This window comes from Falco peregrinus, chromosome 5 (assembly GCF_023634155.1).
Source record: "Falco peregrinus isolate bFalPer1 chromosome 5, bFalPer1.pri, whole genome shotgun sequence".
Lineage (NCBI taxonomy): Eukaryota > Metazoa > Chordata > Aves > Falconiformes > Falconidae > Falco > Falco peregrinus.
The window spans coordinates 64,325,314-64,340,283 of NC_073725.1; the positions used below are offsets into that span (position 1 = coordinate 64,325,314).

General features: G+C 65.7%; 3 protein-coding genes across 7 annotated transcripts; all 3 read right to left on the minus strand.

The window, feature by feature from the left end:
• Positions 1-509: 509 nt before the first annotated feature.
• On the minus strand, positions 510-7,955 carry LOC114012263 (gastrula zinc finger protein XlCGF57.1-like). Of its 4 annotated transcripts, none has more exons than XM_055806395.1 (6): positions 7,885-7,955; positions 6,597-6,683; positions 6,363-6,479; positions 5,754-5,858; positions 4,622-4,732; positions 510-3,150 (listed from the first exon to the last, which is right to left on the minus strand). In XM_055806395.1, the coding sequence occupies exons 2-6, from the start codon at positions 6,649-6,651 to the stop codon at positions 1,751-1,753; spliced, it is 1,788 nt and encodes a 595-aa protein (XP_055662370.1). In that variant the 5' UTR covers positions 6,652-6,683; positions 7,885-7,955; the 3' UTR covers positions 510-1,750. The 4 variants fall into 4 exon arrangements, with proteins under 4 accessions (XP_055662370.1, XP_055662371.1, XP_055662368.1 ...); XM_055806396.1 differs by having other exon boundaries at positions 6,597-6,667; positions 7,885-7,937; XM_055806393.1 differs by having other exon boundaries at positions 6,363-6,683.
• A 3,872-nt stretch (positions 7,956-11,827) lies between these two features.
• LOC114012160 (gastrula zinc finger protein XlCGF49.1-like) lies at positions 11,828-12,559 on the minus strand. Its single transcript, XM_027786682.2, has one exon. The coding sequence runs from the start codon at positions 12,557-12,559 to the stop codon at positions 11,828-11,830; it is 732 nt and encodes a 243-aa protein (XP_027642483.2).
• Positions 12,560-12,725: 166 nt separating this feature from the next.
• On the minus strand, positions 12,726-14,486 carry LOC129784603 (zinc finger protein 707-like). Of its 2 annotated transcripts, none has more exons than XM_055806416.1 (4): positions 14,393-14,486; positions 13,754-13,886; positions 13,194-13,299; positions 12,726-12,861 (listed from the first exon to the last, which is right to left on the minus strand). In XM_055806416.1, the coding sequence occupies exons 1-4, from the start codon at positions 14,399-14,401 to the stop codon at positions 12,825-12,827; spliced, it is 285 nt and encodes a 94-aa protein (XP_055662391.1). In that variant the 5' UTR covers positions 14,402-14,486; the 3' UTR covers positions 12,726-12,824. The 2 variants fall into 2 exon arrangements, with proteins under 2 accessions (XP_055662391.1, XP_055662390.1); XM_055806415.1 differs by lacking the exon at positions 12,726-12,861 and adding an exon at positions 13,507-13,585 and having other exon boundaries at positions 13,125-13,299.
• Positions 14,487-14,970: the final 484 nt, after the last annotated feature.

Below are 14,970 nucleotides of genomic sequence, written 5' to 3' on the forward strand. Positions count from 1 at the left end.
TGGGCATGGGGCACTACCTGTGTCAGGACAGCAGCTGGCTGAGTGGCCCCCTCACACCTGGGCCTGCACTCAGGGCTTGAGCTGTTCTTTTCCTTCTTCCTCTTTTCCTTACAATTTACAATTTTTTATTATTCTTTCATTATTAAACTCTTTTGATGCCGACCTCCAGGGAGATGGGCTGCATGGTGCTGCCCAGGTCAAAGTGTGGTGGGTAGAAAGGGGCAGCTGGGGGGTTCTGCACACACTGGGCTGTTACCGTGACCCAGTGGCTGCTGGCCATGCATGTGATGCTTGCAATGTTTGGGTGAGTGGTTCCTTCCTGGGCCCCGTGCTGCCAAGGTGCCTTCCTGTGAGCCAGGGCAGGGGGCGATGCTTCTGTCCCCCCCAAGCAGGTCCACAGTCATGGATGGGGCTGGGTGCTGGGGAGAGGCAGTGGGACCCCCTGGCAAGGAGGGATGAGGGGTCCCACCTCTCCCACGGGGGGTGAGCAGAAATAAGCAGCAAATGGGTTCTCTTACATTTGCACTTTTTATTAGTGTCTAGGTTAGGAAAAACCAACAGTGCCATAAATACATGTGGTCCCTGCACACTGTGTCCCATGGTGGGGGCTCCTATGCGTCAGCTAAGCCACCAGCTGTCCTTTGTCCCTGGCAGCTCCAACACGCCCCAGCCCAGCACTAGCCCTCTGTGGGGCTCTGCATGGTCAGGAAGGGGTTAACACGCCCTCCGGGAGGCAGCACGTAGTGTTACCCCCCTTTCACAGATGGGGAAACTGAGGCAGGGATGTGACAAGCATAACCTTGAGCCCCAGGGCAAAGCTGTGGAGACAGCCAGGTCAGGGTCCCTGTGTGCCCCAGGGCCTCTTGCCTCCATGGCCCCTCCAAAAGCAGCCCCCCCTGCAGAACCAGTGGCCGAGGGAAGAGGTTTGCCCCCCAGCAGAATACTCAGGTTTCCATCAAAGCCCCAAAGCGCAGGGCCCTGCTCCCCGGCACACAGCAAGTGCTGGGGCAGGAAGGGAGCCAAACCCATGCCTGGGTAAATGCCTGACGGGACTTTGGGGGGACAAAGAGGGGTGCTGGCTCACCCCCGCACAGGGGCTGGTCACTGTGCACAGAGCATAGTGGTGAGGGGCTGTGCCTGGTAGCCATGGGCTCCTCATTGAGTCCAGCATCCTTGATGGGGATGAGGGGAAACAGGGGTGCTCAGCCCCAGACCTGCCCCATTCCCCCAGCTGCACCGGGCCCCTCAGCACAGGATGGGGTGGCCGCACCTGCCACAGCACAGATGGTGGCACCGGCATTGGGGACAGCAAACCTGGCAAGGGGACCCATCTCTTCACACCTACTCGTTGTGATCCACTTTGAAAAGGTTTCCAACAGCAAACAGGACGGCGGACTCTCGGGTCGGGGACAACATCTCCTGCCATAATAGAAAGCCCCCCATCACCTGGGGGTGTGATTGGTGCTGGTGTGGTGGCAGGCCACCAGCCCCACACACCCAGGGTCCCAGCCCAGCTGCCTGTCCCTGCCACTGGCCCCTGGCCCCCGCCACGGCAGGGCAGCCCCTCTAGCACTGCTGAAAGCCAGTGGCATCCCCAGCCAGCGCCTCGTCCCCAGGACCCGCCAGTGTCCCATGGCACTGGCCCTGCAGCGGGGCCAAGTCTCTGACATTGGTTCCTCCTCTGGCTGCTTGAGCCATGGGGACGTGCCACAGGCAGGACAGTGGGCTGTCCCTGCTGCCACCAGCCCTCCTACTTGTACTTAGACAAGGCTTCCAGTGGCACTGGAAGCTGGGCGCAGGACATGAGGAGGGGGTGCACGGGGAGGAAGGGGTTGAAGGACTCTCCCTCCTGGTAGCAGGAGAGGATCCTCTCCTCCGTGTGCACGCCCTGGTGCACTGTCAGCTCCTTCTTGTGGCTGAAGATCTTGCCACACTCAGTGCAGGGGTAGACCCGCTCCACTGTATGGGTGAGGTGGTGGGTTCGGAGGTTGCCCTTGTACTTGAAGCTCTTCCCACACTCCAGGCAGGTGAAGGGACGCTCGCCAGTGTGGATGCGCTTGTGCTTCATCAGAGTCGTCTTCAAGTTGAAGGTCTTGCCACACTCGGGGCAGACGAAGGGTCGCTCACCAGTGTGAATGCGCTGGTGGGTGATGAGGGTGCCTTTGCGGTTGAAGCTCTTGCCGCACTCGGTGCAGGTGAAGGGCTTCTCACCGGTGTGGATGCGCTGGTGCTTGATCAGCTCGCCATTGTGGCTGAAGCTCTTGCCGCAGTCGGTGCAGGCAAAGGGGCGCTCGCCGGTGTGGATGCGCTGGTGCCGCGTCAGGTCACCATTGCGGCTGAAGCTCTTGCCGCACTCTGAGCAGCCAAAGGGCCGGTCGCCGATGTGGATTTTCTGGTGGAGGATGAAGGTCTTCTTGGCACAGAAGCCCTTGCCGCACTCAGCACAGATGAAGGGGCGCTCACCACGGTGGATCTTCTGGTGGGTGATGAAGTTGGCCTTGCGGTTGAAGCTCTTGCCACACTCGGTGCAGGAGAAGGGCTTCTCGCCAGTGTGGATGCGCTGGTGCAGGATGAAGGTCTGCTTGGAGCAGAAGCTCTTGCCACAGACTGTGCACTTGAATGGCTTCTCACCGGTGTGGATGCGCTGGTGCCGCATCAGGTCACCCTTCTGGCTGAAGCTCTTGCCACAGATGGTGCAAGTGAAGGGCTTCTCACCTGTGTGCACCCGCAAGTGGGTGATGAGGTTCCCCCGGTGCTGGAAGCTCTTCCCACACTCACTGCAGGCGAAGGGACGCTCGGCTGTGTGGCCACAGGGACGACGTGCCGGCTCGGTACCGGAGGCCATGGCACTGCCCACCCCGCAGGCAGAGGGAGGTTTCTGCCTGGTGCTGCTCACTGGCACCACCGGAGCTGTGCCCCTCTCCAGGCAGAGCACCCAGGGCTCGGGGGCAGCCCGTCGCTCCCTGGGCACTGCTGGGCTGCACCGGAGCTCAGCAACGGTGCCCTGTGCCTGCTGCACCGTCCACTGGCTGACACGGGGCCAGGGTCCGAGCGAGCCCCCCAAGGCAGCCCCCAGGCTCTTCTCCAGCTCAGCTGCCTCTGGCTTCACCTCCTCTGGCTCCTCCTTGGGTCGCTGCTCGCCGTCAGGGCCTGCCAAGAGAAGGTGACCCCACCGTTACCTGCCGCAGCTCCAGAGATCCCCTGGGAGACCCCTGCAGCCACATTCAGCCCCTTCCCGCAGCCCCCCTCAGGGTGTCCTAGCACGGGCTGGGCAGAGCTGCACCCACCCCCGCAGGCACCGAGCTGCGCCCACCTCCGACCTGTCCCGTGTGATGGAGCAGCAGGACGAGGCCACCCTGCCCTCGGCACCCAGCTGGGCCCATGCCCGCTCGGGCCCAGCACACCCGAAGGTGCCATGTGTGATCCCTCCCCCACAGCCAAAATGGCACAGATCCCCCCGGCCTAAGCCCAAGTCCCTGTTCTGCAACGGGGGGCACCTCTGGAGCCCCGAGCCAGGTGGCACCAGCACATGCCAAGCAGAGTGGCAAGGCTGGCACAGCAGCGTCACTGTGGGGTCAGTTTCGGGAGTTCGGGGCAGGGATCCCAGGGAGCGAGCAGGGACAGGGATGATTCCTGGCTGCCGAGGCTGCCCAGAGAGGCAGAAGCGCAGCACAATGCCAGCACCTGCATGACCAGTGGCTCGCCCAGACCATCTGGAATGTTGCTGGGAGTGGGACGGGGGGCTGCGGGGGCCACGTCAGGTGCAGCCCCAGCCCTGGGGACAGTTGCTCCCCTAACCACTGAAAGCCATCAGTGAGGCTGCCCCGAGCCCACCACGCAGCCCAGGCTCAGCTCCTGCAGCTGAGAGGCTCTGGGGACACCCACATGGCTCCAGGGACACCCACGCAGTCACCTCTGCCTGCTGCCAGCTCACGGCCAAGTCCCAGCCAGGACTGGCACGGGGAGCACAGGCACCGCACACCATGTGTGAGTTAGGCTCGTGGCAGGGTCACACCAAACCCCGAGGAACACTGAAATGCCAAATAAAGCCGCAAACATAAAGACGAAAAATCCATCCTGCAGCTGCGACCAGCATCGCCTGCCGGTGCTGCCCATGACCGCCCACTCGCCCTCCAGCCCACGGCTTCCACCGCAGCCTCACTCAGCACTGTGGCCACCTTGGCGTGTTGCCTGGCAGTGGCTCCATGGTGACAAATGCCAAAGGTCCCCCTCTGAGGAGGGCAGCTGCCTTCCCCTTCTACCACCTGCAGCGTACAAGGGGAGCAGGGGTCCCGGCACAGTGCCGCACCACCAGCCCCCCGGCCCCAGCCGAGGGCACCACTGAAGGCTCTGGCCCGGTTCAGGGGCTGTTTCCAGCCAAGCCTGGCGGCGCCTGTCCCTGTACCAGCTCTGGTTGAAGCTTTCAGCTTCCACTGGCTTCCAGACTCCTTCCCCGAGCCTACTGCGCCCCTCCTCGCCCCACCTCGTAAGGACATTTTGGCCAAACCCACTGCTCAAGTGGCGCTTCAGGACCCTGCGCCCTGGGCTCCCAGCAGAGTGACCGGCACCAACACCGGGCCACTCGCACCCACACCGCCCCCATCCCCCCCGCGGTGCTCACCTGCGCCGCTGCAGTGGCTGGGAGCACCTGGGCCAGCCAGATCCTGGGGACACCCAATGTGTGACTCCTCCTCTGGCTCCACCTTCACGATGACCTCGGGCCTGGCATCACCTGCACGGGGAGAGCGTGGTGCTCGGCAGGCACAGGCAGCTGCCAGTGGGCTTTGGGCCCTGGCTGGCAGCACTGCCGGCAGGGAGGGCAGGGCTGGGCTCTTGTGGGACCTCACTGTCCCCAGGGTGGCACAGGACAGTGTCACCATGCCCTGGGTGGCACGAGACAGTGTCACCATCCCCAGGGAGGCACAGATCAGAGTCTTGCCATGCCCAGGGTGGCACAGGACAGAGTGCCACCATCCCCAGGTGTAAAAGAATGGCTGCAGAAGCATGGCCTTAGAATCTCTGAAGATCTGCACAATCCAGGCCTGGTATTAGAATAGGCCTGTAATCAGAATTGCACTGAAGTTGCCGTGCTGAAGTTAACAAGAAAGGTAGCCTTGAGCTGTTCTTGAATCCTGAGACCAAGTAATTATGTTGTGCCAACAGGCCGTGGCTGTAACAAGCTACAGCTGCTGGGAAAGCAGGTGCAGGGCCAAGAAAGATAGGGACCGGTATGGGAAAATAGGGAGTAACAAACTACAAGGCTGAAGCACAGCAACACAATTAGCTACATGGATAGAATGCTTATTTTAGTCATGATAATTAGGGGTGTGAGAACCACGCGCGTTTAGGAACTACTAACCAATTATATTTCTGCTTTACGAATATGCATGTGTATCGGTTCTATATAAGTAGTGTTAGAAAATAATAAAGTTGAGCAAGATGCGTAACTCATATTGAGCGTCTTCTTGACTCCAGCAAACCCTTCTCCCAACACCCAGAGAGGCAGGGGACAGTGTCACCATCCCCAGGGAGGCAGGGGACAGCCACAACAGGCAGAGTTTCCAGGCAGGCAGAGCAGACAGCATCAGGCCAGTGGGCAGGTGAAGTGGATCAAGGTGCTTGGCTGGGTGCCCGCTGCCAAGCTTGACTCCCTGCCCAGCCCCCCACCCACCCTGGCCCCCAGCACCTCTCCTGCAGCCTGCAAAGCCTTGGAACACGCCAGCTGCACTCCCCCGGACCCCAGCTCCACTCACTGGCAGCATGGTGGTGCGGTGCGTCCCGCTCCTGGCAGCCAGGGCAGCCGCTGCCGTACGCCTCGGCCCCAGGCTCGCTTTTGATGCTGGTCTCCGCTTTGATGCCTGCCAGGGGGAAAGCGCGGTGTGTCTGCTGTGGGGACAGACTCTGTGCTTGGAGACGTCCCTGTGCTCTGCCAGTGCTGACACCGGCTCCAGGCACCACTTGCAAATCCTGGGTTCCCAGGAGCTCCCCACAGCCACTGGGTATCTCCTGGTGCTGGGACACTCCTGCGGGAAAGGAGGTGGGTGCCCTGGCCAGAGAGCCCTGGGGAACCAGGACACCTGGAGTCATCAAATATTTGTGCAAGAGAAGGAACCACCCCGTTTCCTCCAGGAGGGAATACCTGGTTACTGATCAGCACTGGGCACATACTGTGCGAGCAAAGCTCCCGGGTGCAGTGGCCTTTCCCATGTTCCCACACAGATATCGCCCTAAGCAGTCGGTACGGGATGCCACCCACAGCAGTTGGCATGGGACACCAGCCACAGCAGTTGGTATGGAACCAGGGACTCAATCCCCCAGGGGCTGCGGGTCTTGCTGAGCCCCCAGCCCCTTGCTCTGCTCACCAGTGCTGGGAACCCTGGGGACAGTGGCATCCAGGCCCTGGTGACAGCTGACGTAGGACTCATCCTCTGGCTCCGTTTTCACCACGATCTCATGCTTCACACTAGCCCAGCCCTTTCCTGAGGAAGACAGAGCTGCTCTCGGGCTCCTGGGCAGCACGGCATCATGCCGGCAGCTGCGAGGTCCCTGTGGTGCCAGGGCAGCTGGGTCCCCACAGGAGCTCTCGGCAGCCTCACCTGTGTCACAGGCATCCGGCAGGTCCCCCCTCCACGACTTCTCCTCTGGCTCCATCGGTGGGGTCCTGGCACTGCCTCCCAGAGAAACTGCCCGAGTGATGGGAAAGTCTCTTCCAGCCTCCCCTCATCCCCTCCACTCTGGCAGCCCGGGCTGTGCCAACTACCCCCCTGACCCCTGCCCCAGACCCCAGTTGCCCCCTGCCCGTCCCTGGCTGTCGGCAGGGCCAAGGAGGGTGGCGTGGGTGTGATGCGGCACAGGGTGGCACAGGACGGTGCCAGCTCACCCTACCATTGCCCAAATTGCCATGTGCAGCAGCCACGCACCCCCCGCAGCCCCCCCAGCCCCCGTGCCTCTGGCTTCCAGGCCAGGCGAAGGCAAGCATCGTGCCAAAGTCACCAGCAGCACCGGGGCCCAGACCCGAGCGCAGGGGCTGGGGGGTGCAGGGGTGCACCCCACCCCGGTGGCTCTGGGAAGGGCAACGGGCCCCTTGGGTGCTCCCCAGACATCATGGCACGGACCACCGAGCGGTTCGGGGAGCGCCACCAGCGCTGGCAGGCGGGAACCGTGCGGGGCCTCTCCCCCCCCAAGCCCTCCTCCTGGCTGGCTGGCCGCCCCCGCGGGCGGGGGTCCTGCCACGGGCAGCGCCGGGCAAGCGGGCACAGGGCTGGGGGCTGCTGGGGCTGCCTCCGGTGCCCCCGGCCGGGGGATTGCGGGGGAGCTCCGGGCAGGGGCCAGCCGGGAGCCGCAAGCCCGCAGCTCTCCGCGGGGCCACGGGGAGCCCCGGGTGCTGCCCCCCACCCCGCGGGGCAGGGGGCCGGGAGAGGCGGCCACGCCGCCCACCCTGCGTCACAGCAGGGTTGGGGGGACCCCCCTCGGGGCGCTGCCCCCCCGGCCCCCCTGGTCCCGCGCCCCCCCTCCCCGCCCGGCCGGCGGTGGCGGCCCCCGGCGAGCACGGCCCGGACTGGAGCTCGTCCCGGGGGCGGGGGGTCTCGGGGGGCGGGGGCTCAGCCAGGCACCAGCACCGCCGCGGGAGGCGGCCGGGCCCCGGTAGCCCCGCACGCTGTACCCCTCGCTCCCGGTGCCCCCCGCCTGGCCCGATGCCCCCCTCCCGGTGTCCCCCCCCGCCCCCGCCGCGCCGGTGTCCGCTCTCCCGGTACCCCCCCCACCCCGCCTGCTCCGGTGTCCCTTCTCCCGGTACCCCCCCGTCTCCGGTGCCCCCCGCCTGGCGTGTCCCCCCCTCGCCTGCTCCGGTGCCCCCCCCCCGTGCCGCGCCCCCCCCGCGCTCACCGGGCGCTGCCGGCGCGGGCCGAGGCCGCAGGACGCGGCGGGCGCGGCAGGACAAAGGCTCCGCCCGCTGCCTGCCGGGAGCTGTAGTGCGGCCGGGGCGGGGGCGGGGGGCACTGGGGGCACGGGGCACCGGCGGTACGGGGCGGGGGGGCACCGGGAGGTGCGGGGTACCGGCGGTACGGGGCGGCTGCGGTAAGGGGTCGCAGCCAGCCTCCGCCTCCTCCCCGCTGCCTGCTGGCTCCCGGGGAGCGGTGGCTGCTGCCGCCCTCCTTGGACCCCCCGGCTCAGCGACGGGCTGTGGGGACCGGGACACCCGCCGGGACTCGGTGCCCAGCCGCCGAGGGTCGGCCAGAGGGGCCCCGGCGCCCACGGCGCAGGCGGCGGCTTCGGGGCGGTGGGGCTGGTGGGGGGCGCGCAGGGTGAGCAACCGGCCAGGCAGTCAAGGGCATAGTTTGGGTGCCCAGTGGCAGCCACCGGTTTGCCAGCTCCTGGCACCGTGCCGGGCTGCGGCCACGGGACGGGTGCCCACAGCCCCTGGGGAGCATAGTGTTGGCTTTGCCATTACTGTGCATTATTCCATTGCTGGTAAAAAAGCAAACGGTGGGGTGTCTGGTGAGTGGCTGGGCAACATGAGCAGGGCAGGGAGGCGGTGTGCGTTCTCCACCAAGACGGGCACCACAGTGGGCAGCACCGCCGCTCCTGGGGCTCCACCACCAGCCATCACTTAGCACCATGTTATAGAGTCGTTGCCAAGCTCTGCTGGGCCTGGGAGCTCTGGGCAGACAATGCGAGCAGGTGTGCGGAGTGGCCATGCCCTCCACGTGCAGCTGCAGCTCCGGCCTCAGTGCCCCCAGAGCAGGGCTGGGGAGCAGCACCCGTGGAGTGGGGCTCCAAGCACCCACCGCCAGCCATGGGGCCAGGGGCTGCACCCCTGCGCCTATTCATAGGTGCTAGTAAGTACAAGGAACTACTAACAAGTACGAGCAAGGACTAGTAAGCAGTAGTAAGTGCAAATAAGTACACCTGAGTACTAACATACTTGTATTTTCCAAGCATTTTCCAGCTGGAGGAGGTTGAGCGTCCCATGCCAGCAGCAGAGGCCCTCGCAGGATGGACCCCTGCCCCAGGGCAGCCCCCCCAGACTGAGTTTGATTCACTGCAAAACTTGGACGAGCCTCTGACAGAGGGGCCTGGCGGCCATTCCTGGCTCCCTGCACCAGTGCACAGCATGGCCACTCCAGTGACGAAGGAGCCAGCACCAAAATGGCAAGTGGCTGTGGCACTGCCTGCCTGGCCTCAGCCACCGGTCCCACAGCTTGGCTAGCAGGGAGCAGGCAGGGCAGCATGACCCTGCAGCAGGCAGGGCACAGGCAGGGCAGCATGGCCGGTGCATGGTTCCTGGTGTGACAGTGGGCAAGCGCAGGGGCTCACTGAGCCAGCACTTGCCCCTGCTGGGCTGGGGGGCTGCCCCAGTACGTGAGCACTGGCTGCTGCAGCCCCTCTCTGATGCATGTTGCCTTCGAGGCCATAGTTCAGAGAACAGCACAGCATGCTGTATTGTATTGTACTGTATTGTATTACATTATGTTATATCATGTTATGTTATGTTACATTTCAGCTGGAAGGGACCTACAGCAACTACCTAGTCCAATGGCACCTAGTCCCTCCAGCCCTCGGGAACAGACACCTTTGGGGGTCCCTGGGCAATGCCAGGCCAAGGACTGGGGAAGGCTGGGCTAAGCAGCTGGTCCCGCACTGGAGAAGGAGGAGGAAGAGGAGGAGGAGAGCAGCGTACTTGCTCACTGGGTGCTGCTGCGGCACTGGCAACTACTCATCCAAACCAACAGCCACGTTCCTGCCAAAGCAATTTATTAAATAATGAGCAAGCACTGAGGGCATGGTGCTCTGTGACTTCAAACACACCAGCAGACTGCCACTTCCCTGGGGACAGGGGAACCACTGCTGGGTGGTGCCCGAGGGAAAAGCCACAACCTGGGCTCAGTGGCCACGCTCCCCAAGACTGGGAGAAGCAACCCCTCGCCCCAGGCACTGCCCCCATCTCTAATGTACAAGGCAGCTCAGAATGCAGTGGGTCCCAGGACGCTCCTGGGGACATGTCGGGGCACCCAGGACAACTCAGCCCTTTGTGTCGTGTCATCAGCCCTGCACAGTTTAGGGAACCCATTTGCTGAAAGGTGGCTTTGATCTCAGGGGTGTCCTTCACTGCCTTAAGGATTGTGTCCCACCCTCACCCCGCCGGACCCATGCCACCATGCCCATGCCAAGCCAGCTGCCCCACCGTGGCACTCAGGGGCAGGGAGGTGAGCAGCACGCACAGACCCTTGAGTTGCAACCACTAAAATCTGCTTTTTCTTCAGCTCCTGCCAGTGAGTGCTGGGACACGAGCACACAAGGGGATGCAACAGGCCCAGAGGAGCTGGGCAGCCAGCAGCACCATCTCTGAGGAAAATCCAGCTGGATTTCTGCGCCCAGGCTCCACCACCCCACAGCACTGGCACCTTCTGCTCTGGGGACCAGCACCACAACGTTCGGGGAGCAAAAGCCATGCCCTCACTGCAAGTGGGAGCCCCAGCACCAGCTCCAGCCACAGCCTGGCCCATGTGCTGGGCCTGCCGGCAGCCCGGTGTGCCCACAGCTGCAGGGATTACAGTGTCCTTTGACAAGTGATCGGGCACACTCATGACACCCTATTCCAGACGTTTCACGTCCAGGGCACGGGGCCATGCATCCATCTCCCTGCCAGGCACCCCAGCCCTCAGGCCATGTGGACCAAAGGCACACAGGGACTCTCACCCTCGAGAGATACCTGGCATGGTGACCACTGCTGTGCTCACAGGCCCTGGGACCACGATGCTGTGACAGTGAGAAACTCCCCACACCAGCTCACCACAACCTGGCACAGCAGACCCCGGCCCACTCCTCCCAGGAGTGATGGGTAACCGTGTCCCCAAGCATCGCCGGGAGCTGCCCAGGGCCCTGCTCTGCACCCTGGCAGCAGAGTGGCCACAGAAGACAAGCCTGGGGGGTCCCACTCCCACCTCAGCTACCCAAGTGCTGCCCCTCCCTTTGGGCAGCGCTACGGGGCAGGAACAACCCCCCACACACGTGTCTGGGCTTGGGGACACTGGTACAGGGACAGCTGTGTCCCCACAAGGACCCCCAGGAGCTGCCCCATGCCTCCGAGCCCTGTGGGGGAGGGATCACAGCCTGAGCCCCAGGTAGAGCCGGGACAGCCCACCAACCCCGGGGGGCCATGCTCCAGCAGACCAGGGGTCCCACTGGCTGGGCACATGGCCATGCTCTGCACCCCAGCTTTGCACTGCAGGGTCCCCAGGCCCTGCACACCCAGCTTTGGGCAACCCACAGCCCCAGCTGGGCTCACAGCTCCCGTGGAGCCTGGCACAGCTCTGCTGGTGAACAGCCCCAGCTGGGCAAGGGGGACAGGGGACGAGGTGGCCACCCCCGGCTTCGCCCAGCCCGTGCCAATGGGCAGCGCTGCTGGGAGTGGGTCGGGATGGGGGTCTGTTCATCCCCCAAGCCACCCAGCCCACCCCCGGCACTGCTCTGAGGGGAAGACCAGGGCGCTGGGCAGCAGGGAAAGGCTCTTGGGCTGCCACCCCCAGCACAGGATGGGGCCCTTCCACCCCACTGCCAGAGACCAGACCTCACACTGGCATCGCTCTCTTCTGGCTTTAAATACAGGGCACCAGTGGGACTGGGGGAACTGAGAAGTGCCTTGGAGGGATTTTTTTGAGGTCCAAAGGAGTGCGGAGTGGGGCTCACAGGTCCTGGATGTGCCCTGGGGCTGAGCGACGGGGAGGAGGCAGCAGGCAGAACACCGCAAAGTCACATCCTCTCCCACCCTGCCACAGCCTTCATGGCCCCTCAGCACAGGGATAAGCCCCTGTCAAGGTGGCCGCAGCTACTGCTGGCAGTCCTGAGAGTCGTCTCCCGCCCTGAGGGTCCCCTCATCCCCCTCCCCGTGCACTTGTTGGTGCAGCAGCAGCCTGCTCTTGGACCTGAAGCCCAGACAGCACTGGGAGCAGGAGAAGGTCTTGTAGCGTCGGTGGAGCTTCTTGTGCGTGATGAGGTTGGCCTTGTTGCAGAAGGACTTGTCGCACTGGGGGCAGGCGAAGGGCCGCTCGCCTGTGTGCACGCGCTGGTGCACCAGCAGGTTCCCGCTGCGGCTGAAGCCGCGGCCACAGTCGGGGCACTTGTGGGAGCGCTCCTGTGCGTGGCTGCGCTGGTGGATGATCAGGCTCTCCTTCCAGCTGAAGCTGCGGTCGCAGCGCCTGCAGAGGAAGGGCCGCTCCTCGGAGTGGGCAGCCCGGTGCTGGCTCAGGCTGGCCTCGTCCTCAAAGCGCTTCTCGCACTCGGGGCACTTGCGGCACACAGCGCCAGCGTGCCCCTTGCGATGCGCCTGCAGGTCACGTTTATGGCGGCAGCTGCCCCGGCAGAGTGGGCAGGCGTAGCCGCTGTCACCGCCGTGGCTTGCCCGGTGCCGCAGCAGGTCCCCTTTCAAGCAGAAAGTCCTGCTGCACCCCATGCAGGTGTGCCGGCGCCGGCCCCGGTGCTTCTTGTGTGTCAGGAGGTTGCAATGGTGGCGGAAAGCCTTGCCGCAGGCACTGCACTGGTAGGAGGGCGCTGGGCGCATATGCTCACGCTGGTGCACACTCAGCCTGGCTGCATCCTCGAAGCTCTGCCCACAGATGCCGCAGATGAGGAGCCCCCCACCCCCCTCCACAGGCACTTCCAGCAGCTTCTCCCCCTGCTCCCACCCCGGCAGCGCCTGCGGGGCATCCCTGGCCAAGGCCCCCGGCACCATGTCGCACCAGCCAGAGCAGAGTGTGGGGTACCCCCACTCCTCGGCTGCCCTGGCTGGTGATGCACATGGGACCCAGCGTCCCCGGTCGTCGTCCTCAGACAGGTCCTCGCCGGCAGTCCTGCCCCAGGCAGCTGTCAGGAACAGGGGCACAGTCATGGCGTGGATGTCCCGGCACAGGGGCACCACCAGACTCGCGATATTCCCCATGCCCACAGCACCAGCCCCTCATCCACCGCGGCCTCCCCTTGCCCCTGCAATGCCCATGGGACAGCTGGGGCTGGGGGGCCAGGGTGGGACATCTGAACCCACCCAGCGAGGAAGTCAGGTGGAAGCTCGCCTCTGCGGGATCTGGCCGGGGCCAGGTGCCTCATGCCACGCTCGAGGCTGCCGTCTCTGGCTACATCAGCACCAATTCCCCAGCCCAGAGCCCCCAGCCACACGGAGCGTCCCTGCAGTCACTCACGGGTGCCAGAGGCGTTGGGAGGTCTGCCGTCCCCCCCTGCCGATAGGGACGCCCCCATGTGACTCTTCCCCAGGCTCCATTCTGTGGATGCGCTTGGATTTGAAGCCTGTGCGGGAGAGAGGAACCTCAGCATCCCCCCAACCGCCCGAGGGGTGTCACTGTCACCGGGGGCCGTGCCCCAGGGATGCCGGCTGTGGGAGCAGTGGGGCCAGGGGGCTGCCACGTCTGGGCCCTGGGGAGTCACCGGCGCCAGCCCCAGCCATGGCAGCAAAGCAGGGGGGGGCCAGGGTGGAGGGCAGCGGGGCCGGGGTACCTGCAGCAGTTATTCCTCACAGACCAGGGACGGACTCGGCAGGCCCGGGGGGGGGCAGCGGGCACGCCACGGTCCCGCTCTGCATGGAGAGACGGCAGGTCGAGCTCTGCCCGCGCGGCTGGCCCGAGGGGCTCCAGCTGCAGACCCCCGGCTGAGCCCGTGGACCCCCGGCTGAGCCACTGGCCGTGCTCCCGGCCCGGCAGCGCTGCCGGCTCCGTCCTGGGGCACCCCCGGCGCCCCCGCTTACCTAGGCTGGCTACCAGGTCGTAGTTGTCCAGCATCACCTCCCGGTAGAGCCGCCGCTGCCACGCCGTCAGCTGTGCCCACTCCTCGGGGGAGAAGTACACGGCCACGTCCTCGAACGTCACCGGCACCTGCTCCTGCAAAACAGGGCGCGGGCTGAGGGGCCGCCGGGGCTGAGGGGCGCCAGCCGCCCCGTCGGGGGTGCCAGCACCGCGCCCCGGCCCTGCCGCGTCCCCACCGCCGGGCCGCCTGCCGCTGGGCTGCCGCGGCACCGCTGTGTCCAGCCGGGGGGTCCCGGCTCCGCAGCCAGCCCCGAGGGTCCCGCCGCCCCAGACCCGGGGCCCCCACCGCCGAGCCCGGCCAGGGCGGCCCGGGCCACAGCCTGCCTGCACCGGGAGCGGGGCCGGGGGTTGCGGCAGCTGCCGGGGGGCTGCAGGCCGGAGCCCAACCCCCCCCACGGGCACCGGCAGACATGGGGCCGGGGGCTGCCCGGGACCCCCCATGGCCACAGGCAGACGCGGGGCCGAGGGCTGGCTGCCCGCCCCCCCGCCCCCGGGCACCGGCAGCCGCAGACCCGGGGGGCTCCGTCCGGTGCTGCCGCCGAGCGCGGCCCGACCCCCCGCCGCCTCCCGCCCGGCCTTACCCGCTGCATCGCTGCCCGGGCCGGCGGCTGCGACGCCCGAGCGCGCCCCGGCCCGCAGCCGCAATGGCGCCGGCCCCGCCTCGGCGCGCCCGGAAGGGGCGGTGGGGACGCGGCGGCGGCGGGCGGGAGCCGGGCCGCCGGGCACGGGGACCCACGGGGAGCATCGGCCCCGGGCGAGGGGACCCTCGGGCGAGGGGATCCGCGTACCAGAGCATCCTGCCCGGGCGCGGGGAGCCCCAGGTGTGGGGAGCGCTGACGCCGGGCATGGGGAGCCCCCGGCAACGGCCGTCCCGGGCACTGGGAGCCTCGGTCCCAGCGGTGGGGAGCCCCGGGCACCGGGAACCACAGGGAGCGCCGGCCCCGGGTACCAGGGCTCACGGGGAGCGCTGGTGAGGGTGTTTGTTGAGCCAGTTGCCAGAATCAGTGAACAAAGACAGACCCAGGGAAGAGGACGCAGTTGTGCTCGTTGGAAGGAGGCCATGGGAGCCACAAGGGAAACTAAGATACAGGACATCGTCAGCAGAGCTTGTGGCCTTGTAGATAAGGGAGCTCCTGAGCTGCTGTGTCTGTGCAGTAAA